Below are 26,290 nucleotides of genomic sequence, written 5' to 3'. Positions count from 1 at the left end.
GTAGTCGTCCCCCCTAGTCGCTCTGAGAATCATTACCTGGGAAAATAAACGTAGAACATGTAACAACACCCATTGTGTCCGTTTTGTCCATCCCTTGCTATGTTTTCCATTGCCCTTTCTTTGTCCAGACAATTTTCTACTGTGGTGACCATTTCCCACCATGTATGTGTTGTTGATTTTTTTTTTGGTGGTGCATATTCAGAGCAGTCAAATGTAAACAGGAATTAGTTGTCATCGTTTTGAAACAAGCCCGGCACGTGGGGGACATCCCACGGCCGGCATCATCAAATCCGCATGGCGTCGTCGTGATGCATGTTCGTGATATCTCAAATCAACCCCGGACGCCGCCGCCCATCCCTTGGTTGTGTCATGTGCTGTTTAGGCCTCGTCTACCTCCACCTTGAGGCTGACGCCGCCCCGGGCGCTGATCTTGTGGTTGTCATCCTCCGCAACCTCGCCGACGGCGCTGGCACTGGTGCTGGGGGGGCTGCTGCTCTGCGGGCTGTTGGGCTCCATCGTCAGCACCGGGGTCGGGGCCGTCGAGTCGGCTTGGGACCCTCCGGACTTGGATGGGGGGGTCTGCGTCGCGTAGATGAGCCTGTCGATGGCCGCCAGCTGGCGGCTCGTGCTCGTCTTGCGCAGCGTGTTGAACTGGGGCCTCATTTCCTCAACAAAGGCCTCTCGTTCAGCGCCCTCTAGCTGGTTCAGCAGCTTCTGGATCACGTAGTTTCCGTACTGGTCCTTCATCATCAGCTGGAGCGAGCTGGTACCGTCGGCGGCGTGAGAGATGATCTGCTCCCGGATACCCTTGCGCTCCTCGGCGGTACCGTACTGGATGCACTTCTCGACGACGTTGGACGCGAACTTGTGCTTGGACAGGGTGACGAGCTGCGCAATGACGAGCTGAATGATTCTCGAGCGGTCCTCGGACTTGCCGTGCTCGATGATGTGCTGCACGACATAGTTACCGTACTGGTCGGTGATGAGGACCTGCGTGGAGCTGTGGAGCTCGGCCAGGATGGTCTCCTTGTCCTGTTCCGTGCCGTACTCGAGCATGCGCTGGATGACGCGGCAGGCGTACATGTGGGCAGCCAGCTGGCTGACCTGGCCGCGGAACGAGTCCATGACGAAGTCAATGTACTGGCGGGGAACGAGCTCGATGATCTTCTGTACGACGTGGTTGCCATTCTGGTCCTTGACGACCTTGAGGATCTCGGGCTCCAGTTCCTTGACCAGCTCCGCCTGCTGCTCGACGAGGACGTGTTCAAGGGCCTACAACGTTAGCAGGTTTCAACCAAAAAATTGAAGAGATAAAGATGAGGAGCAAGAAGGAGAAGAAGAGTGGATCACGTAAAGAGAGAGACCCAGAGGGGAAAGGATGGAGAATCGACGGGATAGGCACCACACACCTTTTGCACGACCCTGCAAGCATACATCTGCATCGACAGGTCGACGACCTTGCCCTTCATCTGCGACGCCAGCACCTTCTTCTGGACCTGGTTGCCGTGCTCGAAAAATTTCTGGATGACGTAGTTTCCAAAGACGTCCTTCATCAGCTGGATGGCGTTGGGCTCGATCTCGCGGAAGACCTGGTCCTTCTCGTCGCTATTGGCCGTCTCGAGCTTCTGCTGGATAAACCTTGAACCATGTTGGTCGCCGCTGAACTCGACGACGTGGCCGTAAATGTCCTTGAGCTCATACCGTTTATTCGACTTGGAGCTGGACCTGAACTCCTCCAGCAACAGGCTCCGGACGCCCTTGCCCGGGTCCTGATCCTTGCCAGGCCGGACAGGCATGACGCCGGGGATGGAGTAGGGCGCCATGTGCAGACCGTAGCCTGGCAGAGGCAGCGAGGGCCTGCCGTAGGGGTCGAACATCTGGGGAGGGTACTGGCCGGCGAAGTTGGGGCTGTAGTAGGGGCCGGGGTAGAAGGCGGGGGCCTGGGCTTGCATGAAGGCCGGGACGGGCGTCCGGCGGTCACCGTCCGGGACCATTCTCAGGTCGCGGGGCGATTGCCTCTGGGCCCAGGGGTCGGACGACTGGGGCGGGAATGTCTTTGGGCTCGCTACTACGCGGTACTGGCCGCCCGAGGCACCGACGACGGAGCTGCGCTTGTTGTGGGGGAGGTATTGGGCCATGGCATCGGCGTAGACGTCGCCGGTAGCAGCGACGTCTCCCCTCCAGGGCTGGGACACGGGGTTGAACTGGAAGTTCTGGGCGCCGGCGGCAAGGCTCTGGGCTTCGTCGAGGGTGAGGGACTTCTTGAACTGCGAGGCCAAGTCGGCGTCGTCCATTTGTCTACCGTTCGCCATGAAGGCGCGGTTGTTGGTGGTCTGGGTGGGGAAGGAGGAAGAGTGGCCGGGGATGACCGGGCGGGACGAGGTAATCGAGTTGCTCGGCGTGTGGCCGTAGCCAAATGTGTCTCGGAAGGCCGGGGGCGAGTGGTGCTGGGAATCGTCCGACTGACGCGAGGGAGGGATGCTGCTGTCTCTCGAGGGAGCGCCAACGACGCCAAGGCTCAGGTAGGCATTGTCTTTCGAGCCGCGCTTCTCCTGCCTCGCGTAGGTGGCGTCAAAGGGGCTGTTGTAGCTGGGCGCGAAGGCCGTGTTCTCCTTGTCATCCTCAAGGTATGACTTGGGGCGGCCGTTAATGAGGGAACGTCCCTGGCCGACGGCATTGTTGTCGAAGAAGGAAGTGGTGCTGTGCAGGCTGTCGCGGGTACGGTTGGGAGAGGCGCTGCCGGAGGCGGTCCGAGTCTGGCTGTCCGGGTTCCAGGGTCTCTGGCCCCAGGTCTCGGCCTCCGAATTCTCTCTGAGGGCGCTGGAGCCGGAGGGCTGTCCGGAGAAGGAGTCTTCGGGGCCTGGTGGTGATGGAATAGGTCAGCCTCGGTCATCATGCAGAGAGAGCCTCAGAGGCTATGTCTGGTTCTGGGGGTCGTCGCAGGACATTCGTTACCTCTAGTGTCTCTCTTGGCGCCGCCATAGGTGGAGGTCCAGATATTTTGTGAATAGAGGTTTGAGGCGGCGAAGGTGGGAGGGACGGCCGGGGCCTGCTTTTCGTTCTGGCCGTTTGCCATTGGGAAGCTTCCGTAGCGACCTGTTGGCCGGGCCTGAAGGACGTGGCAGGTTAGCAGAGTGGCAGCCATGTGTGAGAAGAGGGAGGGGATTGGAGGAAGGTGGGAGGTAACGAGGCGCGAGGCAAGCTTTTTTGAGCAGTTTGCCAGGTCTAGGCGAAGTTCCGAGCGCCGAGTGAGCGACTCGAGCCAAGGGCCATGACGGGGCGCTAGCAGGACGCAGTCCTTGACACACACGGCCGCGCGCTCGCATGTCGGCGACCCGGAGGGAGGGGGCTTGCATCTGGTCCTCCCCATCGGACCTCACGTGGAGTAAACGGGAGCGCAAACTTACGGTGGTCGTCATGTTCGCGGGCGGTCTCTGTGTTGCAGCAGAGACAGTCGCACGAGTGCGGTCGAGGGTTGAGGGCCGGGGGTGAAGCGGGAGCGGGGGATCGAGAGTTTCGAGATGGGTGATTGCGATGGCGGCACGAGTCGGGGCGCCTGTCGTCTGTCGACCGTCGTCTATCACACACAGAGGTTGAGTGTGCGGTGGCTGGCCGGTAGCGCGACGCACACAGGTAAAGGTCGAGTGTCGGCCACGAGTGAGTGGTTGGCTGTTGTGGTTGGTTGCTGGGTTTTGTTTCGGCTTCCCGTTCGTGAATTATATACGAAGTAGGTGTAAAGTTGATTGTCTTAAGCGGCAGGAGCTTTCTCCAGGAATCCTCTATTGCGCGGGCTAAAATGGAAGGGAGACAACCGGCGGGCGTCAGCAAAACCAGGCAGACTGGGGGCGGAAAATCTAGCGCGAAGCAGGGTGGATTGTTGGGGGCGCTTTGCGTCGTGAGGGAGTGAGGGAGGAGACGAGAAGGAGCAATAGAGTGAGGGATAAGTCTTTGTAGTGTGCGGATGGGGAGTTTTTTTTTGGGGAGGGGAGGATTATGTAGCACGAAACAATAAAAAGTAAGCGGGCCCTGCGCGAAAGAGAGAGAGAGAGAGAGAGTGTGTGTGTGTGTGTGTGTGAGTGTGAGTGTGAGTTTGAATGTGAGAGAGACAGAGAGAGAGAGAGGGAGAGATATTGAGTGGGAATGAGAGAGAGAGATGAGTGAGTATGTGGGAGGCGATTGTGGGAAGAGAGGGATGCGGAATGAGGGCGGGAAAGGATGACGAAGCAGGACGAGGAATCGATTCAATGGAACGGGGGAATGGACAAGATCAAAAATAATAAAAAATTAAGGGAAGAGAGGGAAGAGATGGGGGGAAACACCCGACAGGCCAAGATCAAGCGTCCGTGGTAAGGCTGATTAGGTTGATTGATGATGGAGCGCCCGCTGACAGCTGGGGCGACGGTCCCAGACGGGAGCGGGCAGCTAATAACTTTGTAGGAGATTTTTTTCAGTCTTGTCGCCTGGTTTTGGTTGGCGCTTGCCTGGGACGACGTTGACGCACCACCACCCTTGGAGTTCGGGTTCAGGGTACAGGTTGCACTGGTGCTGGGTGCTGGGTGCTGGTGCTGCGAACTGAAGACCGGAGGCATCCACTGGGACGTCTACTGACTGGGGAGGGGGGGGGGGGCTGAAGGGAGGAGGGGGGAGTGGAGAGGGAGGTTTGAAGGGGAGAGCTGAACCTGGAGCTTCTTCGTCTTGGGTCTTGGTTCTTGTCCACTTGCCCAGGGCATGGGATGGACGGGACCGGAGGGGTGGTGCAGAGGTGCAGAGGTGCAAAGGTGCAGCAGAGGTGGGTGGGTAGGCAAGGTGAGTAAGGTACCTTGGGTGCAGCTGGTAGAAGGCCGAAGGGGTAGGTACCTTGAAGATTTGGGCCACCTTGAACTCTCGACAGGAGTCTTGAGTGACGGACGCACCAGACATGGACTCGTCGACGATGGGATGGAATGCAGTGTAGGTATGTATGGATAATGTGTCTACCAAGCAGGCAGCATTGACGTAGCAGAGAAGACAAGGCGATGCAGTGCAATGCAGTGCAATGAATGGGAATGGGAATGGAAATGGAAATGGATAATGGCGAGCATAGGAGGGAGGACGGGAGGAGAGGGAGGAGAGCCAGCCAGACACTGCAGAAACATGGGACTAATACTGATCGAAATAGGCAAGGTACACCTAGGTAGGTAGGTACCCTAGGCAGGCACAAAAGGACGTAGTGGGGGAAGGGGCGGAGGAGGGAGCGGAGGAAGGGGGAGAGAAGGTGGGAAGGTGGGAAGGCGGTGGGTGCACTTGCAACTTGCAACTGACAGATAGTTTGGCGGTTGCCCCCCCCCCCCCCCCCCCCCGTCATCGCATCCAAAGCACAGGGCAAACTTAGCGAGGGACAAACCAAAGAAAATGAGATAAAAGGACGGGGACGGACAGACGCGCAGACAGACAGACAGACAGACTGATGAACTTACCGAATTTATCTTTCCCTCTTCCTGCACTGTTCTGTTGAACCTTTTTTCCCCCCCTCTCAATTCGTGTCCGGGTAGGTAGGCAAGAAACTGTTATGGAGGTATGGAGGTATGTAGAAAGGCAAGCAATGACGACTTCTCTCCTCTCTCTCTATTCCTTTCCTTCCTTTATTTTTCTTCTTCTTTTTTTCCCCGCTGCAAAAGCGGAAACGGTGTCTTTGGCTCGTGCGTTGTCGGCGTCGTTCGTCTCCAAATGATGCGAGATGTGTATGTGTATGTGGCTTGGCCGAGAGAGGGAAAGCGTGGGAAAAGGCTAATGTTCGTTTGCAGCTTTATTGTTGTATGGACGGTTTATGCGTGCGTTCAGAGTCGAGAGGCAGCTAATAACTGCTGAGGTGCCGAGGTACCCTTGGCGACGGAGAGGTCCCTATGTAAGACGTGTGGGTATGTGTGTGTATGTACTCTGGAATATGAGTCTGAGTCCGAGTCTGACCAAGCTGGGCTGCGATGGGCGCACGCAGAGAGGTATCGATCGTCTTGAACGCCCGCTGGAAGCAAACTACCGTCGATGTCCGCCACTTGGATGCAACTGCAAGGTCTGTTGTCGAGGCCAGACGATCAAGACGATGAAGACCGGGCCGAGCGTGCTCGAGGAAGAGGCGGGTAAGAAAGACGACGAGTGCAGATAAACGGTCCCAAGAGAACGGTCGCAAGAGACATCGACTAATATCGAGTGCCGTTCGATGGGGACTTGCAGTGCACAAAGCTCTGCCTCTCCCGGAGGGTTCGAAACGTCGATAAATATCGGGACGAAGCGTCAATGTGGCCTGTCACGCGTACGTGCGTATGTGTCTGGTGTATGTGTGTCTGCCGTGGGTACCTCGCCTGGTGCGTGCCATATATGTGCAAACTTTGTATCTACTTGTGGTACCGAGGTGCCGTGCTCGGGCTTCCCAAATGTCGTCCAGTCTCTCTCTTTCTCTCTCTCTTCGGCCGTGCAAGATATGTTCCCTGAGATTAAGTCCGGCAGACGTTGTCGGCAAGACGGGCCCTGACAGGCACAAAAGGTGTGGTGGTGGATGGGCAAACGACGAAGCGCGTTGTTCGGACAAGAAAAACGAGACGAGGTGGACGGAAGAGAAGAGCGACGGAAAACTGCAAACGAGAGGCGTGGTTCCAGATGATATGAAATAGACTTCAGACCAACACCACCACCACCACATCTGGAGACTAGACGAATGACTGGAGCAGCCACTTCCTTATTCTTTCTTTGGAATGAATTGGTGATTTGCGATTGCCAGACCACGGCTGCCCACAGGCACGACAGGGAGAGACGTTGATGTTGCAATCATGTCAAGCCCCTAAGCCAGACTGCCACAGCGGTACTTTGTCCATGACCTTGTTTGGCCGAGGCACTTGCTGTACGTACAACAACCAGGCCAAACAGGCCAGAAAAGTATCCGTACCCGACTCTTGAATGGCCAAAGGTCCTTGCAGCGGAGGTGTGCGGGGACCGAGACCGAGAAACGCGAGAAACGCGACTCTCAAGCTTTCTAAGGTCCTGCTGTGAATCTGATTCTTCCATCACTACTGCTATGACACTGCTATGGCACTGCTATCACTGCTGCTGTTGCTTCTATAGGCACGCGCTGTACATCTCGTCCCGTTCATGAATATTTGCAGACGGAGGGAATGCGGTGCACCTATTGTATGGTTGACTGACAGGATGATGGTCCGAAAGTGCTCAATGAACAAAGCGTGCGAATACAGACGGGGGAAGGAGGCCGGGATCAGGGGTGTTTCGTGTGATGCAGCTTGCAAGCTGGTGGGAAAACCAAGGAAGAAGAAGAAGAAGAAAAAAAGAGAGAAAAAAGAGGGAGAGAGAGAGAGAGAGAGAAAGAGAATGAGACTAACACAGGCCCAGTTGCCCAGGTAGAAGCGCGTGTGTATCTGATGCCGTCGTGGTCCGTTCAATGCTTATCTGCGCCGGAGGTCCCTAGGGCAAAGGAGAGTGGAATGTGTCCGCGCTGCGTTTGAGAAGGGGGTTCGTGTTGCTTCGCTGGTCGATGCGAGAATGCGGATGAGATGCAGCGCGCGGAGCCGGGAGTGTGAGCCACTGCGGAGCCAGAGGGCAAGCGTCAGAGACAGATATGGATGAGATCCAAAGGCGGCCAGACCAGACCAGACCGGATGGAACAAGGCGGCCAGTCTCCCGCTTTGCTAGGGCTCCTCCTCCGTACGGTCGTGGGCGCGGGCGTTGGTGCACGAAAGCAGAGCCAGCCGTAGGCGGGTTCGACTAGGCGGGTTCGAGACACGAAGCGGAGAAGATGAACGACGGGATTGGTCGGCGAGTCGTCGTCGTCGTCGTGAGAAGAGTCCCCCTTTTTCCCCGGGGTGGAAGACGAATCGCCGCTGATCGACAAGATCTTGCTCATTCTCCATCGGGACCCAAAAATTCATGGGTGGTGTCTGGCGACATCAGACAGAACTCAGAGGCTTCCTTCTCCAACACCAGACGAGTTGGCGAGGTCGTCCTACCTATCCTGTATGCTCCCGTACCGTTGGCGGTCCGAGGGTTAGGGTCGGGTCTGATCTGAGTCTCGACACGTTTAGAGGAATCTGGGCTGGGCAATGTGAGGACAACTTCAATCGAGGGAGGCCACGGACAGAGAGGCGCTAGGGCGAGACGAGTTAAGACCAGACAAGGCCCCGTCTGCCGGGGGGAGGAAAGGGAACTTTTAGCGTCCGACGAGCGGTCTGTTTCATTGGAGGCCCTCACTCGTCGACAAAAGTTGTTGGAGGAAGACGAAAGGTAGAACGAGATGCAATAGGGCATGCGATGCCGTCCACGCTTCGCTGGCCAAGACTGTATAGAGCGGACAAATGGCTGTTGGGTGCCTCCACCACCTTGGAGCGGCGGATGACGGTTGTCTCTTCTCCCAGAAACAAACAGGCAAGCAGACTGATGTCTTTCAGAGACAACGTTTTCCCCGCAGAGCTGGTGTCGCCCGAAGATCACTGCAGGCGAAATGATACAGACAAGGGACGGCTGCTGTTGAGAGACAACTCCGCGCCTACGGTTGATTGCCCCCTCTCGACTGTGGCTTGCGTAGTACCGTCCCCGAGGTATTCCATAAGTCATGTAACGAACAGCTAGACAAGATTAACCCGAGCTCGACAGTACCCACGCTGGCAGGCAACGGCACTAGAGGCAACAGCACGCCGCTCATTGCGGTGGAATTATAACAAGGGGTCAGTTAATGTGAGGAAGCCTGAGCCAGGGCCCAGTGCCCAGGGATGGGATGGTGAGGGACCACAACTCCTGCAACAGCTGGGTGGATCGTCGAGTGTGAAAGAGAATACCCGATGACGAGCAGCCAGCCGAGCAGCCAGCCGCTGCTTGTTTGCTTTGCTTCTCGCCCTGTGGACGGCCAAACCTGTCGTTGTCCGCACCGAATAGCTACATCTTCGAGTTGGTGCTAATGGTGCCATTGGTGATTGATGGTAATAATAGCCCCGTGCGAGGCGTGGCTTGAGGTTTGAGAAGTCGCCGCCAGCCTCACTCACGTCAGAACCCCGGATTTTCCTTTCTGTCCAATGCCCCTCCAGGTGTCTCTCCGTCTCAGCGCCGTGTCGTGCCGCACCTCACTTTGAATCTTGCGTGCCGGAAGGGGGCGTGGAACAAGCAGGGTCAGGGTGCGGCGATGTGTACCTCTTGGTCACGTTCCAACCAGGTTCCTGTGTGATCGTCAGGGATTCCGGGGCAGAACAGCGGCCAAAGCCCTCAAAGGTGAGAAAAGCGACACATGAGAGAGATGGATTGCCGTTTCTTCAGCATGCAGCTTCCTCGGCACGTGCAGGGGGTTGGTCCAGGAAAACGCGCAGAGGTGCCGTGTGCCATGTCGCGTGCTCCCTCGTTCTGTATCGCTTCGCCTTTGTCCGAGAAGGGTAGTGCTCGCCTCCCAAAATGAGGGCTCAACTCTGCGGAAAAGAGAGGAAAAAAGAACCCTGCTGCAATCCAGCACTGCTCTGGTGTCACACGCCCTACTCTGGTCCGCCTCGCCGTCGTGTGCTTGTGAATCGAAACCTGTGCGAGCTTGTGGAACTCGGTCGACAGGAAGGGGAAGGGAGGGCAAGAGAGTGCAACATGCAGACGGTCTCGAAGGGCGACCACGTATGTATGGTATAACACCCGTGTCTGTATCTGCTTTTTTTGGTCGTTGACAGGTCTGGACCGGCTGTTGGAGGGGGAATGGCAACGGCGGTGCACCCCCCTGGCATGGCCAACACAGGTTACCCGGTCGCTTCATCTACGGAGCACCTTCATTGTGTCGGCATTGTCATCAAGTTGACAATAACACAAGTCATGCCGAAGGGAGGAAACAAAACAATATGGCCCCCGCCGGCTGCATGCCGAGTAAACAGCACGGTCGTAGCCTCCATCCTCAAAGATGACAGTGCCCAGGGGAAGAAAGGTAAAGAGGGCGGGGGGGTGGTGGTACATGAAGGAATGGGCATCGAGTGCAACCTCATCTCGGAGCGGAGAGCTGAAAATCGGCGCAACCCCTTGGATGAGTTCCTGTTCTGACTCCACGCATCTTCTTCTCTTGACCCTTTGTGCCAGGAATGTGATAATGTAGCTGGCGGTCGCGCCGGTATGTGCGTCTTCTGCCATCCCTCGGCTGATTAAACGAGCCAGCCGTTCCGTTCCATGTTCCCGTCTGGTACGAACCAGTCCACAGGCCCGGTCGTCTCAATCTACGCAAGTAAGTAAACCTTTTCCGTCCCAACATGCCCGCCCGCCCCTGTCTGTCAACCCTAGACACATTTACATCGGCCCCGTTAGCATGGCAAACAAGGACAAAAGTATCCTACAGCAAGTCGAGGCGCCGTGTTGACGACCACGGCGTCGGTGCTAGCTAAGGGAAGGGCTCGTTTGAAGCACCCACGCGAGCCAAGCCGTTCCCGCCGCCGCCCTCTTCGCTTGCTAGTGTTGGCGTGTGTAACACCAAGAAAAGAGCTTGATCGAGTAGATTCTTGCGCAGCGTCACACTGCGTCTGGGGCGCCCCCCCCCCCCCCTAGCCCCTCAACGACGTCAAAGACACGCCGGCCCCAAGCTCCAAGCTGGTAGCCGTCGTCTTGGTGTGGGTTGGCCCTCTTCGGTGGGGTTTGACATGTTTCGCAGGCTATCCCCCCCGTTTCCGTCTTCTCAATGCGCTGTGCCCGCCAAACACTCGTCTCCTTGTTCAAGGACGATTTCTTCCAACTAGGGGGAATGAAGCGCACTGAGCACGATACCTGCTCTCCCGTCTCTGCTGTGCGTCACTTTGCGACATCTCTCACGGGTGCGACCTCAGTACTCAACGTGCGGTTGCATGGCACACCGCTTCGCGCCTGGACTTCCTTCGTCTCCTTTGATCGTTACTGGGCTTCTTGGAACTTCGGAAATGGACCTATTTCCCCCCATGGCAATTATGAACCCCCCCGGGACCCTGGCGGACCGCCCCTCGGAGTTCAAACCCGGATTGAACCCCACTCTAGCGGGGGTGTCGTTGTTTCAGCGTTTCAACTTAGCCGGTTGAAAGGGGCCAGTCACAGAGCGCTTTTCATCCCTGAGTCCCAACGGCCTGTTCCGTCAGTTGCCTTGATGGCGACGCTGTCGGACAAGGCCGCATTGCATAACAAAACCGGGCATGAGGAACTTGGGAATCCTGTGTTGGAACCTGGACTTGCTGTTTCTCTTGTTGTCGTCTCTGAGCCATCCTAGTCCGGCCCCGTGAGTTTTCGCTGTGGTGATCATGTGGCATGAGAACGTAGAATCGCCCCCGGCCAAGCCCTCTTCAGTATTCAGTCCCGACACCATTTTCAAAGCGTATCTTTCACACCCAGGCTGTCCATCGAACGCTCTTATCGTGGTCCATTTTAATGGTGTATAATGCGACGACACGTTGCTTGCTTCGAAATGCTCTAGAAGACAGTGACTCTTTCTGTATCGCTTTTAATACTCGAACCTTGGCTTCTCCGCCGGCCCATCAAGCGGTAGACTGGACTGATGTGATACCCGTCCAACCTCGAGATTCAAATTCTCTGGTATGAACCGTCAAGGTTATGCTCCCCTTTCAGCAGGCCTGTCCGGATGATGGCCAAATATGAGAAGAACACAACAATCTGGCGATGAAAAGCACTGCCGCCCGCCCGTCCGCCGCGAACCAAAGTTATCAGATCACTTACATTGGCCATTGCAAACGTCCAAAGCAACGCCGTTGTCGGCTAACTCAACGACGTGCAACATTAAGCTTCCACGATCACATTCTCCCCAATAAGAGGAGTCAAGATTCCTAGGTCCGATCAGCCGCCGGGGCAAGACGAGGACACTTTCGTTGGCAGGAAATGATATCTGTGGTCAGCCAAATCACCGTCCGACTCGGATTTGCTTCTTCCGCATAGGTCAAACGGAATTTGCTTCCCAATACCAGACATTGCCAGCAAACCACGCCGAGACATTCGGGGCGATCAACATTTCGATCTTGCAGTCACTGACGCCGATATAGCCACCAAAGATCCGCACGTGTTGCCGGTGCTCCCAAGTAGCAAGGACCGTGAATCGAGCGGCATCATCTTAGACAATTTCGAATATGGTTTCACTTGCAGCACCGCTGAAGAGTGCCACACCGCCTCCAGCCATGATTGGTCTGGAAAAAAGAGTCCAACATGATTGGCAATGGCGGCCATCGCGGGCCTTTCGCTGTATGGCAATGGATAATTGCACTCGCATAAACCCAAGCAAGAGCTGATACTGCGTGGGTCCAAATTCATGGATATGTGGCTGCACATCGCCATCAGACACTGCCGCCTGAAGTCCTTTGTGGTAGTTGTGGCAGGGCAGGAGTCGGCTGCCGGGAAGCTCAATATCTTGCATCCTGATGGCCTGTCCTTGCATCTTCGAGTGCTTGGACGATGACAGTCATTCGACCGCATGTCCAGCGTGTTCAAACTGTCGAGGCCCGGGGCTATGCGCCATGCTTCTAAAGCTGTCTCACCGCTTGATGGGCGTTGAGGCATCGTCGGCGGCGTCGTATTTGCGAATCATACTTGGTGGGCAGCATGATGGCCGTTGAGGGCTCTTCTGTGCGGGGCCATTCCCCGAAAGGCGGCTCCGAAGGGTTAGTCGCTTTAAGAAAGCAAAACTGCTGTCGCCATATCGAGTCGATTGTTAGGAACCATCTGGCGAGAACCAGGATGCTTGTAGGAATTGCTCGGGTCTGGGACGCAGCTAGACAGGTCGTCTTCTCCGCTCTTGCAGTAAGATATGCGGCCACCCCCAAGAAGAGCGATGTGGTAGGCAAACAGGCAACATTGAGAAGGCTATGGAGCGGTGGCGGCGGGTTGCGAGAGACCCGATGAAGCATCTGCTGCGTCGGGGGGGGGGGGGGGGGCCGTATGTCCGCTGAGCAGGCCCTAAAGTGTGGTCGCCATGATCGCTTGATCGCTGTTTTAGAGTCTGTTGACGGCTGGTGAATGGAAGAATTGGGCACGACATCGTGACCATTGATTTCTCATTCGAGGGGAACAGCGATATTTGAGGGAAAGGTCCCATCCGTCTTGCTGTGGCGTCTTGTGAAGCGGGCCGAGCTGACGCCACGAAACGGCGTCCAGAGTGGCTTGCGCCACATCCCAGGACCGAGCACAGGTTCGGTAAGTTCGGTGTGCTCGGTGATGACAGACGAGGCGTCCATGTTGCATTGGACGTGGAGATACACGGGTTGAGGGATAAGAGGTGGTCGCTGCATTAAGCAATGCAACGTGGCTCATAACAGACGAGATGAAGAGAAGGTTCGTTTGTCTCCAAGGGGCAACGGTAATTCCAGGAAATCTTGGAGGAGTTCCCGAAAGGGATGATCTGCGACAATAGGAGCCGGGAGGCGGAGCCGGACGAAAAGGCTATGCTTGCATTGTTGCGACATGGGCAGAACATAGGACATGTGCGTTGAAAGAGTTATTTGTGAGCCGTAATTTCGTGGTGTAGGATAACCGAGAGTCGTGGGCCAAGAGGCTCTTTTCCGGCTGGAGTCGATAATGTGGACCGTGTCCCACAAGCTTGGACTTTGAAGCTATTTCTGGCATCGGGAGGTTGCCGCCGCGAAAAGGTGGAAGAGATGGCGGGATGAGGTGCTTCTAGAATGGAGCGGGAGTCAGCAAACCTGATTTGACGACGACGTCCACGAAGGACCGACCGCCTTGTGGCTGGCTTGTCGTGTCTCCGAACCTTTGCCTTCGTGGGTGTACCCAGCAGCGCAAGGCCGAAGCGGGACAGCCGGCTTATCAGTTGACGACGACGGCATGGTAAGCCGGCTTGGGCGGAAGTAGAGAGCTCAAGCCAGCAGCAACCTTGGACGGTGGTCAATGGAGTACGCGCCGTGATGTCGTGTTTTCCGTGATCCTGAGAGAAAGGGGTGAGATCGAGGGCGCGTACGTGTGTGTATACTCACTCGTACTGGTGTACCTCATGGGAAGCCTAGGTGGTTCCCATCCTCGCTTTGGCTCAGGGGAGGGGGAGTGGGCGGAGAGGAGAGAAGCGAAGGCGAGGCGACGGGAGGGTGGGTAAACGTAGACCGTAGGCGACGCTGTGAGACGGACGGCATGGAAAGGGAATTAGGCAATAACTGTGACGAGTGAATGAGAGTGGGATCTCGGCGGGCGTTGCATCGTTGCATTGTTATTCTTCCCGGCGATGTTTGTTTTTTTGCCTCTGTCCGTAGGCTATGGGCTCTGGGTAATAAAGCCGGGTTGAGCTGGATATTGCTGGGTACGGCTGGCGGGCGAACGCACCTTTCTTCTCGAAATGGAAGTCTTCATAACGCTAACCGCTTGTTCTATCCAATGTCCCCACCGATGACAGTCCATAGTGGATGCTGATTTGTGAGTCCAGATTGTGTGGGAAAAGGGGAGTACCAAGTTTTCGTCACTGCCGCCCGGCGTCAAGGAGAGATGGATTCGGGACTCTGGACTCACGACTCAAAACTCAGGAGAGGTCGTAAGCAGCTGCCAACAGGAAGCCAGGCGCTGGGCTCGCTTCTTGCACACGAGCTTGCCCCTGCAGGGGGTCAATGAGCTTAGTTCGGAAACGGCTAACGGCCGCCCAATAATCCGCGCCGTTTCAAGGCGGCTCCCGGTTCGGTCCCACCTTTATCAGGCACACGCGGTGGTGATTGGTACACACCGGAAATTGCAGCTGGTTGTTGACGAATCGTTCGTGCCTGTCAGATACGCTCAATCTTGGACCGTTGCTCCAAGCCATGCCGAATCGGTCCAAACCACTCCAAGGGCTGTGCTTGCCAGATGGGGATTTGGCCCGGTCTGGTCCACTACAGTACTTCGTACTTTGCACGAAGACACTTACGCCAATGGATCATGGGAACTATGGGCTCCATGGATCCGTGGAAGGGAAGGTGGGAGTCCCCGTCCAGCCGATTGGGGGGATGTCGTCCGATTCCTCATCTCCTCTTTTTCTTTTTTTCTTTCTTTTCTAGCCCTTCTCTTTGCTGTCCAACCCAACAAAGTATCCAGGCGGTAAAGGCTCAAGCGGCTCTCTCTCCCCTATTTCAGTGCATACCGCTCTCCTTACAGTGCATCTATATATCCGTAGAGGCTAGTCTGGGGGGAAGGGGATGAGGCGCTTAGAAGTTGGGGAGGATTCAATCTAGGAATCTGGGATGACGAACGACCGTGCCGCCCACGCCGTGTGCAATGTGCACGATGTGGACGATGTGTAATATGCATGCCACCCAGTTATACCAAAGAGGGCATTCCATAATGTGATATACTGTGTTGTGACTGCATTATCCCTGGATGCCTCGCCAGGAACGGAAAGGCCCCATCGCGTGTTCCTCCTAGGCGTCCAATACCCACCCGCCGCCGACTGGGAGGCGTGGAGGTGAGTGGAAGAAAGAGAGACTGAGAGGTGTGTGTGGCGGCCACCACCCGCCGCCCACTGCCCAGTTCTAATGCAGGAACGAACCACACCGCACCTGCACCTGCACCTGCACCTGCCAAATACCCCCCTGCTTGTTCATTTCCATTTCCAGGACATATCCTTCCTCGTCCCCGTCCCCGTTCCGACTTCTCCTCCTCTTCTTTTCTCCCCTTCCTTCTTCTTCAACAACTTTGTTCAATCGTCGTCGTCCTTGCTGTGCGTTGCAGGACCGTGTGTTGTCACTCGCTCTCTACCTACCTTCGTTATCATCCTTCCAGTCACTCTCTAATATTGTCCCCCCCTTGGAATTCCAGCTTGCATTCACTCAGCTGTTATTATCCGTCCTATCGTTAATCCCGCTCACTATCCCGTCTACCACCCGCCCGCCCACCACCAAACCCCCCCTCACCCGAAATACCAAACCCAAAAATAACCACGACAACCAGAAACAAGTGCATTCTTTACGACTTTCCACGACGGCCTGCAAAGAGAAGACTTAATCCCTTACGTACGTCCTCGTCTGCTTCGCCCTACCCGATCCCGCGACCGACCTGCGTTGGCCGGTGAGAAAAGGGAGGAGATCTAGAACACTGTCCCCTTTTTGGCCTTCACCTGCCAAAGCTTCAGAATGTCTCACTAGACTGTCGCACCCTCGAACACAACTCGCAGCAGACCCCTTTCGTGATGCTAACGGGTCACCGTAGACGTCCTCTCGTTAATAATTGCGTCGAATACCGCTCCCTGACCGCCGAAACGAACCACTTTCTTTCCAGCAGAGCCCACTCTAAAAACGGACATATTTGCAGTAATATTAACCAAGCCCTCTTACGATCGATCCGCAAGATGCCTTCCATCCAGAACCTCATTACCCGGGACGCCTCCTCCGGTATTGTCCGCCGCGACGACGATGGCAGCGACATGCTCAACCTCATGATCGTGGTCCTCGCCCTGGTCTTCTTCGCCCTTCTCCTCGTTTCCACACTCTTCCTCATGCGCCGCATCCGCAAACAACAACGGCAAGAAGCGATGCTTCCCACCTACCGAGAGGTCAAGGGTGGCGGCGCCCGCAACCACCACAACCTCACCATCCAGACAAGTCAGGACGGCCGCTCAAGCGTCCTGTACATCGGCCAGGACGGACGTTCGCCGATGCTCCAGAACCCCCAGTCCGCCCCTCACTCTCCCGACAACGTTCCCGAGATCCACATCACCTTCCCTGACGAGCAGGACGAGGGCGGTCGCCGCAAGAGCGGCCGTGTGCTCGTCGTCCGCGTCGGCGACGGCGGCTCCGTCGGCCTCGAGCCCGTTCGCGACGAGCAGCTTCCGGCCTACGAGAAGGACAGCAAGTCGCAGTTCTACTCTGTCGACATGGACTCGATCGGCGGCCTGCGGGAGAAGGAGCGCTTCAACTAAGCAACACACCAGTTCAATCGTCCACGTGGTCCTTCCCACGCTGCCCGGACAACAAAACCAAGCTGTACAGATCGTCACCCGCTGTACAAACAAATCACTCAGCGTTTTTCTCGACATGGCATGGCGTTCGACGACACACTTCTATACCCTGCGCACCGATGACTTTGATCAATGCATGATCCGCAAACGGAGGATCGGCCAGTGTTCTGTGGAGTTATCGCGCGTCGCGACACATTAGGATATGGCTCGGGCGCAACAATTACGTACATAAACTAACGACTACCCCGGGAAGCCTGTCCCGCGGTGTGAACGACGACAGGATTCACCGTGTGGTGAAGGCGGAATGCCGGGTTGTAGAATATTTGTATATTCTAATGCTGTATAATTTCCTTCGTCCTCACTACAATTGACCATAGCCGGGGAACTCTGGCTTCCCACATGAACTTGTCTTGTCTTCTTATGCCCGTTGATCCCCCTAAGCGTGTGCTATTTTAGCACTGGACGTCGCAGCTATCCCCGCACAGGCTTTCCATCGGAGGTCCGGCCGAAGCCCAATCGGCCGACTAAGCCGCCCTCCTGAAGTGAGGACGAAGGGTGTTACAGGCGGCGAGTTGTAGAATCATATGCCCAGGACCAAGACAGGGCACGACGTTTTCTTTTTTTGTCTCGAGTGGCTGAGCACGGAACGCCGCTGCAACTGATTCACCTCGAGCAAACATCCCCGCCGGGCCGTGGTGGTGGGCATGATCGACGAGCAAATGAACAAAGTCCCTTCCCCCCTCCCGTCGCGGCGATCATGGCCACTCCCCGATTCATGCCCCGAAACGGACGAGGAACGCCCCTGTGCCGGCTCTCATTGGCCCCATGACGGGCCCCGCTCCCCCCCCCCTCCAGGTCGGATCTCGCCGGATGATCGCAACGGCTATCGGCTCCGCGGTGGACGATGCGCCATCGTCGTCGCCCTTGTTGAACGTCGCCTCGACCAGTAGGAGCTGGCGCATGAAATCGGCGGGTGGGCTGCTGATGGCGGTCAAACGGTAGCCTCTGGAGCTTCCTGCGTGATCTATATATGTACTTCGCTCGGTCTTTATGTGGTCTCTCTGCTTCCGCTCGATCTGGCCGTCACAGCTTCATTCAGCTCCAATAGGCCTACGCAGTTTGCGAGATCCTTCATCGCAGTGTATCTTTTCACGGCATCTCTTTGCAATGGCGCCCTCCTCTCAGATCCCCCCTCCTTATGAGAAGCCCCCCAAGCCCAATGGTCTGGCGGTGGACAAGCCCAACTTCATCATCTTCATGCCGGACCAGCTCCGCTACGACTCGCTGGGCTGCAACGGGAACAAGGTCGGTACCGCGCGCCGCATGGCGCAGTGGCACATCTCCAAGACTCACTCACGGCTAACACAAGAACAAAAACGCGCGACAGACGGTCAAGACGCCCAACATTGACGGCTTCGCGGCCGAGGGCACGCGGTTCACCAACTGCTTCGTCCAGGCGTCGGTGTGCGCGCAGTCGCGCTGCAGCATGTTCACGGGCAACTACCCGCACGTGTCGGGCCACCGGTCGCTCGAGAACCTCATCAAGCCGTGGGAGCCCAACCTGTTCCGCTCGCTGCGGGAGAGGGGCGGGTACCACGTCGCGTGCCTCGCGCCGCGGGGGGACACCTTCGCGCCGGCGGTGACGGAGCTGTCGCTGGACGAGTACGGGTTCCTCGAGACGCCCGAGTTCGTCCCGCGGTTCGCGAGCGGCGGCGCCGGGGCCGAGCCCGAGGACAAGGAGGACATCTGGAGGCGGCTGTTCTACAAGGGGCTGCGGAACCCGTCCGAGGCGATGGACTACGACGACGCCGTGGTCAAGGGCGCGCTGAAGTGGCTGGAGCACCCGCCGGCCGACAAGCCGTGGGTGCTGTTCATGCCGCTGATCTTCCCGCACTGCCCGTTCCAGGTGGAGGAGCCGTACTTCTCCATGTACGACCGGAGCCAGATGAGCAAGCCCACGAACCCGGCCGACAAGGTGAGTTTTCCCTCCTTCTCCTTTTTCGTCCTGCTGTTTTTTCTTGGTCCATGCGTACATACAATCATCCCATTACCCTTGACTGACGAAATGCGGCAGACGGGCTATGAGCCGCGGTATATGCAGCTCAACCGCGAGCGGTACGGCACGCACAGGGCGACGCCCGAGATCTGGGCCGAGGTGATGGCGACGTACTACGGCATGATCTCGCGGCTGGATGACCAGTTCGGGCGGGTGGTGGAGCGCACCAAGGCGCTGGGCCACTGGGACTCGACGGTGACGCTCTTCTTCACGGACCACGGCGAGTACCTCGGCGACCACGGCATGATCGAGAAGTGGCCGTCCGGGGTGTCGGACTCGCTGACGCACGAGCCGCTCCTCGTCGGCGGCGCGGGGCTGCCGCGGGGCGTGGTGTACGACGAGATGTGCGAGATGGTGGACCTCGTGCCGACGGTGCTCCAGCTCGCCGGGGTCGGGGAGCACTTCCCGCACTGCGGGGCGTCGCTCGCGTCGGTGCTCGCGTCGGCGGGGCGGGACGGGCGCACGGGGCTGCCGCTGCGGCACAAGGAGTTCGCCTTCACGGAGGGCGGGTTCCTGGCGAGCGAGGAGCCGCTGCTGGAGCAGGCGCCGTACCCGTACGACATCAAGGCGGCGCTGCAGCACGAGGACACGACGGTGGCGGGCAAGGCCGTGGCGTGCCGCGACAGGCGGTGGACGTTCGTGTACCGGCTGTACGAGCCGGCGGAGCTCTACGACCGCGCGGGGGACCCGGGCGAGCTGCACAACCTGGCCGAGGTCGGCGAGTACGCGGACGTGAGGAGGCGGATGGAAGGGGTGGTGCTGCGGTGGATGGTCGCGAGCAGCGACTTCTTGCCGTGGCAGAAGGACCCGCGGTTCCCGGCCGTGGAGATGGAGAGCGTCGCCGAGCAGTTCCGGAAGAGGGGCGGCGTCTTGGAGGGGGACGGGGTCAAGGGGTGATTTCTGTTTATTTTATTATTCTTCATTTCTCACTTTTACTATCTTTGCTTCGGGGTGGAAGGATCTCATGAAGAAAAAGAAGAAGAAGAAGAAGAAGAGTTGCTTGTTGAAAAGGATGCTTGGCTGGCGATCCGGAGCTCCGGGCGGTCCCATTTTATTTTCGGAGTCGAGTCCGTGTGTGGGTCATCCGGGCGCGCCCCGACGGGAGAGAGACCGGCTCTCACCGTACCTGGCAAACCAACAAGACAAGATGCAAAATCCCGCGATGCATCTCTCCAAGCAGTAAAAAATAAAACATAAGCGACGGCTGCTTGTACAGAGGCCCCAGTCGCTATTTTGTAAAACCCGGCCGCGCCTCTGTATCGCCGGAATTAGTGGCAGTGCAACCCTAGTTGGAGGAGTACGATGTATCGTACACCGGCTGTTTTAGCCACCAAGCGGGTGGGGTGGGCATTGCGGCGCGAGCCCTGCATTCGTCTCGTCGCATGTTTCTTCCTCGACGCTGTGGCGGTAGCAAGCGCGCAAAAGTCGTCGTCGTCGTCGTCGTCCACCTGCATCTCTTCAATCCGCATCAACATCGAACCCTCTCTCAGAGAAGCAGGTCAATCCCGACGACCCCATCACCTCCGGCCTGTTGTGTGGATGACTGCGGCATTGGCAAAAGTTAACTCTATTCACCCAGAGTGTTTCCTCGTGCCTCGTTCCAACTCACATCCCCCCGCCCCCCGCTCGGCGCGTCACCAACACACACAATAATCCTCGGAATCGGTTTGGAAACACTCCACCGCCATGCAAAGAAGGTTGTTCGTTGGACCGTACCTGTACGATGTACTCAAGGGGGGAAGACATAGCATGGGGGAGCGATCGAAGGCCAAGGCTTTTTTCTCATGCTGCCGATCAGCCAGTGTCACTTGTTTTGTCTGATCCCCAAACAGAATTCCCACCCCACCGTCTTCTCCGTCTTCCCCGTCGTTTTGCTGTCTGCGACGCTATAATGTACCCTCCCTGGGAGCTCCTGCAACACATCTGACACGAGCGCACAAACCGCCCCCCCTCCACCACTCGTCGACTAGCCCCCCTCCCCCCTCCCCCCCCAATCAACGAGCATCTCGACATCAAGGAAACATCGCAGTAACCAGTGACCGCCATCGCAGCGCAGGCTCCCGCGAGCGATCAAACACTGTCAACGTCCAATTGGGGTTTTCGACGGCTGGTTCCTCCGCCATCATGAGTCGCCTAAATCCTTGCTTTCGTCCACGAAAATAGCCTCAGCAAAAGAAAAGCTGTACCATGGCGTCACATTCGTCTCCGATGGTCTTGTTTCCCCTTCCCGCCGTGGGTCCTCACCCCGGGGAGGGGAGGGGACGAGGAGCGTCAACGGGCCCAAGTAGGCCTCGACTGGGGCAGAACGACTTACACATTGATTACCTGTAGTATACTTACTTACCTTACCTTGATTATTGGGCACAGGCACAGGCACAGGAACAGGCACAGGAACACCCATGGATCCGGGTTCGACCAAGCTCGCGGACCTTGTCACTGCTCCCCGCCGCTCCAATACTGCTGCCGCTGCTGCTGTCCTCCCCCCCCCCTGCTCCATCCGCGAAGCAATCCCAAACGCTGGTCCAGCCCGCGCCGGGCTCGAACCTCCCGCGGCCATCATGCTTCAAAGCCGAGGCGATGCCAAGGGTCTCGTGCCGCTTATTATTCTTCTTTCTCTTCCTTATTGAGTGAGCTCTTGGACGGCGGAAACTTATTATATGGATGGTCCCATGTGCTCAACCTGCAAAGCGCTTCGTCGTCTCTGAGAGGCTGTTTGTAGATCAACGGGACGAAAGTAGCATCTTCCCCATTTCCTCTTTGCGCCCTCTTGATTTTGCTATTGTTCTTCTTTCTTCCTTCCCTCCTCTTCTCACCGTATCCCTCGTCGGATTCATCTCATTGTTGCTTCCTTTTCCTCTCCCTCTCCCACTCTCTCCATATTCGCATTGTGTAGATCACGGTCGTCTATTGGGTGCTCACTTTGACCTACCGTCCCTCATCTCACCCACCCATCATGAAGCCCTCACTCGTGCTCCTGGGCGCATGCTCTTCCGCCCTGGCCTTCCGCGACTCCAAGATCATCTCGTCGGGCTCGGGCGAGATGTGCATCTCGTCTCAGCTCCTCGCTGCCTCGTCGAGCAACCCCATCTGCCGCAACAAGGACGGCGCCGATCTCCTCAGCGGCAGCAGCAGCGGTCGCGGCCGGGGCGGGGACCAGTTCTCCCTCGCCGGCTCCGTGCCGCCGTCGCCCACAACGCCGCACTCGAACTGGACGCACACGTCGCCCTGTTTCAAGAACGGCACCGACAGCCCCGAGTTCTGCATCTACTACGCCGCCCACTACGGCGGCAAGGGCATGTCCATCATCACCGACGCCGACCGCGCCGCCCACATCACCCGCAACTGGGGCTTCACCCGGCCCCAGGAGCTCGAGGGCACCAACCGGCCCCTGCCCAAGTTCAAAGTGGCCAAGGTGCCCGGCAAGGATTACGGCCTTGTCGCCACCATCCCCATTCGCCGCGGCGAGGTCATCTTGCGCGAGACGGCCAGCCTGCTCATCGACTACGCCGCCTTCACCCACGTCCCCCTCGACGAGATGAAGAAGCTGCAGGTTCACGCCATCGACTACCTCCCCTTCAACCACCGCAGCCAGTGGCTCAACATGTCGAGTCACGGCTTCCAGGGCGACCATACCGCCATGGTCGACAAGATCCTCCTCACCAACTCCTTTGACGTCGAGATGGACGACGCCAAGCGCGACGACGACTTTTACGCCGTCTTTGTGAATAGTGAGTGCCCCCTGCATCTGTTGTGTTTCTATGTGTTGCGGAGAGAGAGAGAGAAAAGAAAAGAAGAGGGAAAAAACAGAATATGAAGATGAACAAGGATAAGAGAAGAAAAGAGAAAAAGAATCAGGAAAACAACACCCCCTCACTAACACCGCCCAAGCGTCCCGCATGAACCATGACTGCCGCCCCAACGTCGACTACTGGTTCGACCCGCGCACCCTGACCCAGCGCACCGTCGCCCTTCGCGACATCATCCCCGGCGAGGAGCTGACGCTCTCCTACATCGACCCGATGCAGTCGCGCGCCGCCCGCCGCGAGCGCCTGCACACGACCTGGGGTTTCCACTGCTCCTGCAACCACTGCATGCAGCACCGCCTCAAGACGGACGAGTCGGACCGCCGCATCGAGCAGATCGCCTCCCTGCGCGAGGAGTTCAACGACTACACCCCGGCCTCGCGTGCCACCCCGCAGATGGCGGAGCTGCTCATCTCCCTCTACGAGCAGGAGAACAACTGGTCCCTGCTGAGCGAGGCCTACACCCTGGCCGCCATCGAGTACAACGGCGTCGGCGAGCCCTGGCTCGCCACAAAGTACGCCCGCCTCGCCGTCGAAGCCGGCCTCATGACCCTGTGGGAGGGCCACGGCGACGTCGTCGAGATGACGAAGCTCGCCGAGGACCCATGGTCCCACTGGAGCTGGATGCTGAGGACGCGCAAGCGGTACAGCTGGGGGCCAGGCTCCAAGCCCAACCAATCTGAAGACGAGGACGAGTATGATGAGTGAAAAGAATTGAGGCACGGGTGGTGATTTTGGCTTCCGTTTTTTTATCTTCTTTCCTTTACCGATCATGACGCTGGACTACAGAAGAAGAAGAAGAAGAAGAAAAACCCACATTCGCTGTTGGCGTGAGAATGTTTCCCACCCGGGTGATGTGTTAGTCTGGCCGGGTTTATGGCGTTACGGCATTTGGCGTTTGGTGGTGGTTGTGGGGGAACCTTTTTGGGCTCAGGTTTGGGGGTTTTTTTTTGGGGGGGGGGGTTCCGTCTGGCGTCAGATGAGAATGAACAAGAATTTACACCGTTGACATAAAAAGACGGAATGCATCATCCGTGTGGATGTCGTGATGCCACCAGGTTCCCGCTCGTGACGATTGTGCCAACACGTTCCCACTTCCAACAATGTCGCCCACCCGAACCCGGCCATCATCAAACCATGGAGACTCGTAGCGATACAGTGTGTGAGGCACGGGGCGATCGATGGTCGCGGCGCTTGTTGTGTAGCAGAACCACCTCATCCTGAATCATGCCTCGCAAGCTGGGGGAGACGCCGGGAGGGAACCAGTCGTGGAAATCGTGGACAATGCGTGTGTTTGAATCGTGTCTCGTTCATTCGAAATGTCTACCTAGGATGAAAGCCAAAGATACGCCGGTTGTGATGTGATGTCTACCACACACCTTATTTAGAGCAGCCTCCGCTTTACTTGTCCTGTTGCCCTTCCTGATGCCGCCCCTTCAAAAATGCCCTGATGTTGTGGAAGCAATTCTAGACCCCGGGTATCATGAACCAAGTGTAATGAGAGGGCGTGCCAAAGAAAAAAGAAAGAAAAAAAAATACTCTCCAGCACGAGGAGGAAATAGTTCAACTCCACCAATGGAAAAATCCCCATATGTGATCAACCCCCCAAAAAAGCATTCAACTAGAAGGTTAGAGACGGCAACAGAGGCGCTTTTCCATCCGTAAGCCACGAGGCCTTCCTGACGTGGGACCCGAGCTTCGATCCGGTATACCGGGCCGCCACTTCGGTCCATGCCTCGACGGTTCGCTCCCAAGGCTTAAAGTCGAACGTGCTAGTCCAGATGAGCGTAGCTTTGGTCGGCTTCCCATTCTCTTTCTCGACCCGGTACTCGAGCTCGTGCTTGCCCGCCCACATGAGGGGCCGCTGCTTGATGGTCAGGTGCTTCAGCCGGGGCATCAGGTACGCCATTCGAGCAGCGGCGAGCGAGACGTTCTGGCGGAAATCGACGAGCTCGGAAGACTCGTTGATATTGTCGCCCTGCTTGTGCCACTCCGTGTTGTACCAGATGGAGCCATACGATATATGCAGTGTCTCAAGGTGCCAGAACTCCGGATAGTAGGGACGGCTGGTTAGGAAGGGCTCCGTGTCTTCCATGCCCAGAGGCCAGTAGGGGCGGAGAAACTCGCGAATCCGCACGACGTTGGTGATGTTCAAGTGCTTGAGGTGCTGGGCGGCGGAGCGGAGCCTTTCACACAGCTTGGCGCCGCTGTCGCCCTCGGCCAGAGTCTCGTGGGGGATCTGACGCCATGACGAGATGGTGTTACTGGCGATTATGAGCGACTTGAGCGAGATGGGCCAGTTGTTCATGGACCCGGCGAATTCTATGACAAGTTAGTGAGAGCACGCTTTGCAAGGGCGAGTGAGACGGGGGACCCGTACGGTTAAAGTGGATTTTGCGTGCCTCTTTCTTGCGATCCTTGGTAATGTCGAAGCGAGCTTCTTGCAACCCTGGCAGTCTCGCGATAATGTCGGCGTGGGCGGCAGGCATCAAGGCGCGGTGGTTCTGGGGGCTCACGGTAAAGGACCTGATGACGCTGACGGCAGGCAAACGGTTGACCCTGTCAAATTCCTCGTCCTGGCCGACAAAGTCTATCCAGGAATCGGCAAAGCGCTTCTCGCCGATGTCCTTGATGTTCCACCTGCGTCGTTGCCATAGCTCAAAGTTGGCGTTACGAAGGTCGCTCGGCGACGAAATGCTCAAGGTGAAGTCAATACCGCCGCTGACGGCCTCCTCGACGGGCCAGCGGCTCATGATGCGGAAGAGACGGTGAAAAGCACGAGTGAAGCAGGCGTTGTTCTCAGCCTTGTCCTCCCAGGTCTCCTTCTTTTCGCAGGGATCATTGTCGTAGGCAGGCAGCTCGACGTGTAGGTTGATCTGCTTCACGATACCCCGGCGGGAGCCCACCATGGCGGTCTCGAAGTCGTCCAGATTGGCCTGGGTGACTCGGAGGACGGCAAAGTTGAAACGCTCAATGATGGCCTGCCACTCCTTGCAGACCAGGGCGTAGTCGGCGATGGAATCGGACTCATCGCCATGGCGCCAATAGTCGACGACGTGCTCGACGACTGCTGCGCGGAGCTCTGGGGGCAGCTGGCAAAACCGATCCATCCTGCTTGGAGGGGGCGATTCACCGCAAGAAGACATGGTGCGAAGCGATAAAATAAAGACGGTGGCTCTGCGAAAGAGCGGGTGAGGTTGCAGGATGAGACGGCACGACGTTGACTTGAGTTCGGCGGTGGCCTGTCACTCTCCGCTGAGGCTGCGGTCGGTAAGTATCGGTCAGGTCGGAGCAAGGCAAGGCAGGAGGAGGGGCGGCGTTTGGTGGGCAAGAGGCCAGGCGGGGGGGGGGGAAGCGCACCTGATTGCCCTGGGATACCTAGGATGGGAGGATGGCGGAGGACGGAGGATGGGAGCGACAGGACAAGAGGGTACATCTGTCAAGCCGAGAGGGAGGATGCCGCAGTGAGAGTCTGGCTGGGAAAGGGGAGGTCACAGGTGCAACGGCGCATGTACTACTACGCTGGTACCTCGACGGCCAAAACCCTCCAAA

General features: G+C 57.4%; 8 protein-coding genes across 8 annotated transcripts; 3 read left to right on the top strand and 5 right to left on the bottom strand.

Moving 5' to 3' along the window:
• On the bottom strand, positions 1 to 4,200 carry CDEST_00697 (Putative armadillo-like helical, pumilio domain-containing protein). Its single transcript, XM_062916856.1, has 4 exons — positions 3,408 to 4,200; positions 2,956 to 3,109; positions 1,410 to 2,860; positions 1 to 1,272 (listed from the first exon to the last, which is right to left on the bottom strand). Exons 1-4 carry the CDS (start codon positions 3,417 to 3,419, stop codon positions 379 to 381), a joined length of 2,511 nt encoding a protein of 836 aa, XP_062772907.1. The 5' UTR covers positions 3,420 to 4,200; the 3' UTR covers positions 1 to 378.
• A 2,076-nt stretch (positions 4,201 to 6,276) lies between these two features.
• On the bottom strand, positions 6,277 to 6,676 carry CDEST_00696 (uncharacterized protein; the record flags this gene model as incomplete). The annotated part of the gene is made up of 1 exon (XM_062916855.1): positions 6,277 to 6,676. The coding sequence occupies one exon, from the start codon at positions 6,674 to 6,676 to the stop codon at positions 6,284 to 6,286; it is 393 nt and encodes a 130-aa protein (XP_062772906.1). The 3' UTR covers positions 6,277 to 6,283.
• Positions 6,677 to 11,089: 4,413 nt separating this feature from the next.
• CDEST_00695 (uncharacterized protein) lies at positions 11,090 to 11,317 on the bottom strand (the record flags this gene model as incomplete). Its single annotated transcript, XM_062916854.1, has 1 exon — positions 11,090 to 11,317. One exon carries the CDS (start codon positions 11,315 to 11,317, stop codon positions 11,090 to 11,092), a length of 228 nt encoding a protein of 75 aa, XP_062772905.1.
• Positions 11,318 to 13,010: 1,693 nt separating this feature from the next.
• CDEST_00694 (uncharacterized protein) lies at positions 13,011 to 13,244 on the bottom strand (the record flags this gene model as incomplete). Its single annotated transcript, XM_062916853.1, has 1 exon — positions 13,011 to 13,244. The coding sequence occupies one exon, from the start codon at positions 13,242 to 13,244 to the stop codon at positions 13,011 to 13,013; it is 234 nt and encodes a 77-aa protein (XP_062772904.1).
• Positions 13,245 to 15,566: 2,322 nt separating this feature from the next.
• On the top strand, positions 15,567 to 17,278 carry CDEST_00693 (uncharacterized protein). The gene is made up of 2 exons (XM_062916852.1): positions 15,567 to 15,935; positions 16,132 to 17,278. The coding sequence occupies exon 2, from the start codon at positions 16,271 to 16,273 to the stop codon at positions 16,838 to 16,840; it is 570 nt and encodes a 189-aa protein (XP_062772903.1). The 5' UTR covers positions 15,567 to 15,935; positions 16,132 to 16,270; the 3' UTR covers positions 16,841 to 17,278.
• A 768-nt stretch (positions 17,279 to 18,046) lies between these two features.
• On the top strand, positions 18,047 to 19,832 carry CDEST_00692 (Putative sulfatase, alkaline-phosphatase-like, core domain superfamily; the record flags this gene model as incomplete). Its single annotated transcript, XM_062916851.1, has 3 exons — positions 18,047 to 18,184; positions 18,267 to 18,854; positions 18,954 to 19,832. The coding sequence occupies 3 exons, from the start codon at positions 18,047 to 18,049 to the stop codon at positions 19,830 to 19,832; spliced, it is 1,605 nt and encodes a 534-aa protein (XP_062772902.1).
• Positions 19,833 to 21,888: 2,056 nt separating this feature from the next.
• CDEST_00691 (Putative SET domain-containing protein) lies at positions 21,889 to 23,446 on the top strand (the record flags this gene model as incomplete). The annotated part of the gene is made up of 2 exons (XM_062916850.1): positions 21,889 to 22,663; positions 22,824 to 23,446. The coding sequence occupies 2 exons, from the start codon at positions 21,889 to 21,891 to the stop codon at positions 23,444 to 23,446; spliced, it is 1,398 nt and encodes a 465-aa protein (XP_062772901.1).
• A 584-nt stretch (positions 23,447 to 24,030) lies between these two features.
• CDEST_00690 (uncharacterized protein) lies at positions 24,031 to 26,235 on the bottom strand. The gene is made up of 3 exons (XM_062916849.1): positions 26,099 to 26,235; positions 25,119 to 25,999; positions 24,031 to 25,060 (listed from the first exon to the last, which is right to left on the bottom strand). The coding sequence occupies exons 2-3, from the start codon at positions 25,882 to 25,884 to the stop codon at positions 24,360 to 24,362; spliced, it is 1,467 nt and encodes a 488-aa protein (XP_062772900.1). The 5' UTR covers positions 25,885 to 25,999; positions 26,099 to 26,235; the 3' UTR covers positions 24,031 to 24,359.
• Positions 26,236 to 26,290: the final 55 nt, after the last annotated feature.

Source organism: Colletotrichum destructivum, chromosome 1, assembly GCF_034447905.1.
Source record: "Colletotrichum destructivum chromosome 1, complete sequence".
Taxonomy (NCBI): Eukaryota; Fungi; Ascomycota; class Sordariomycetes; order Glomerellales; family Glomerellaceae; genus Colletotrichum; species Colletotrichum destructivum.
This window is presented reverse-complemented; position numbering and strand designations above follow the sequence as displayed.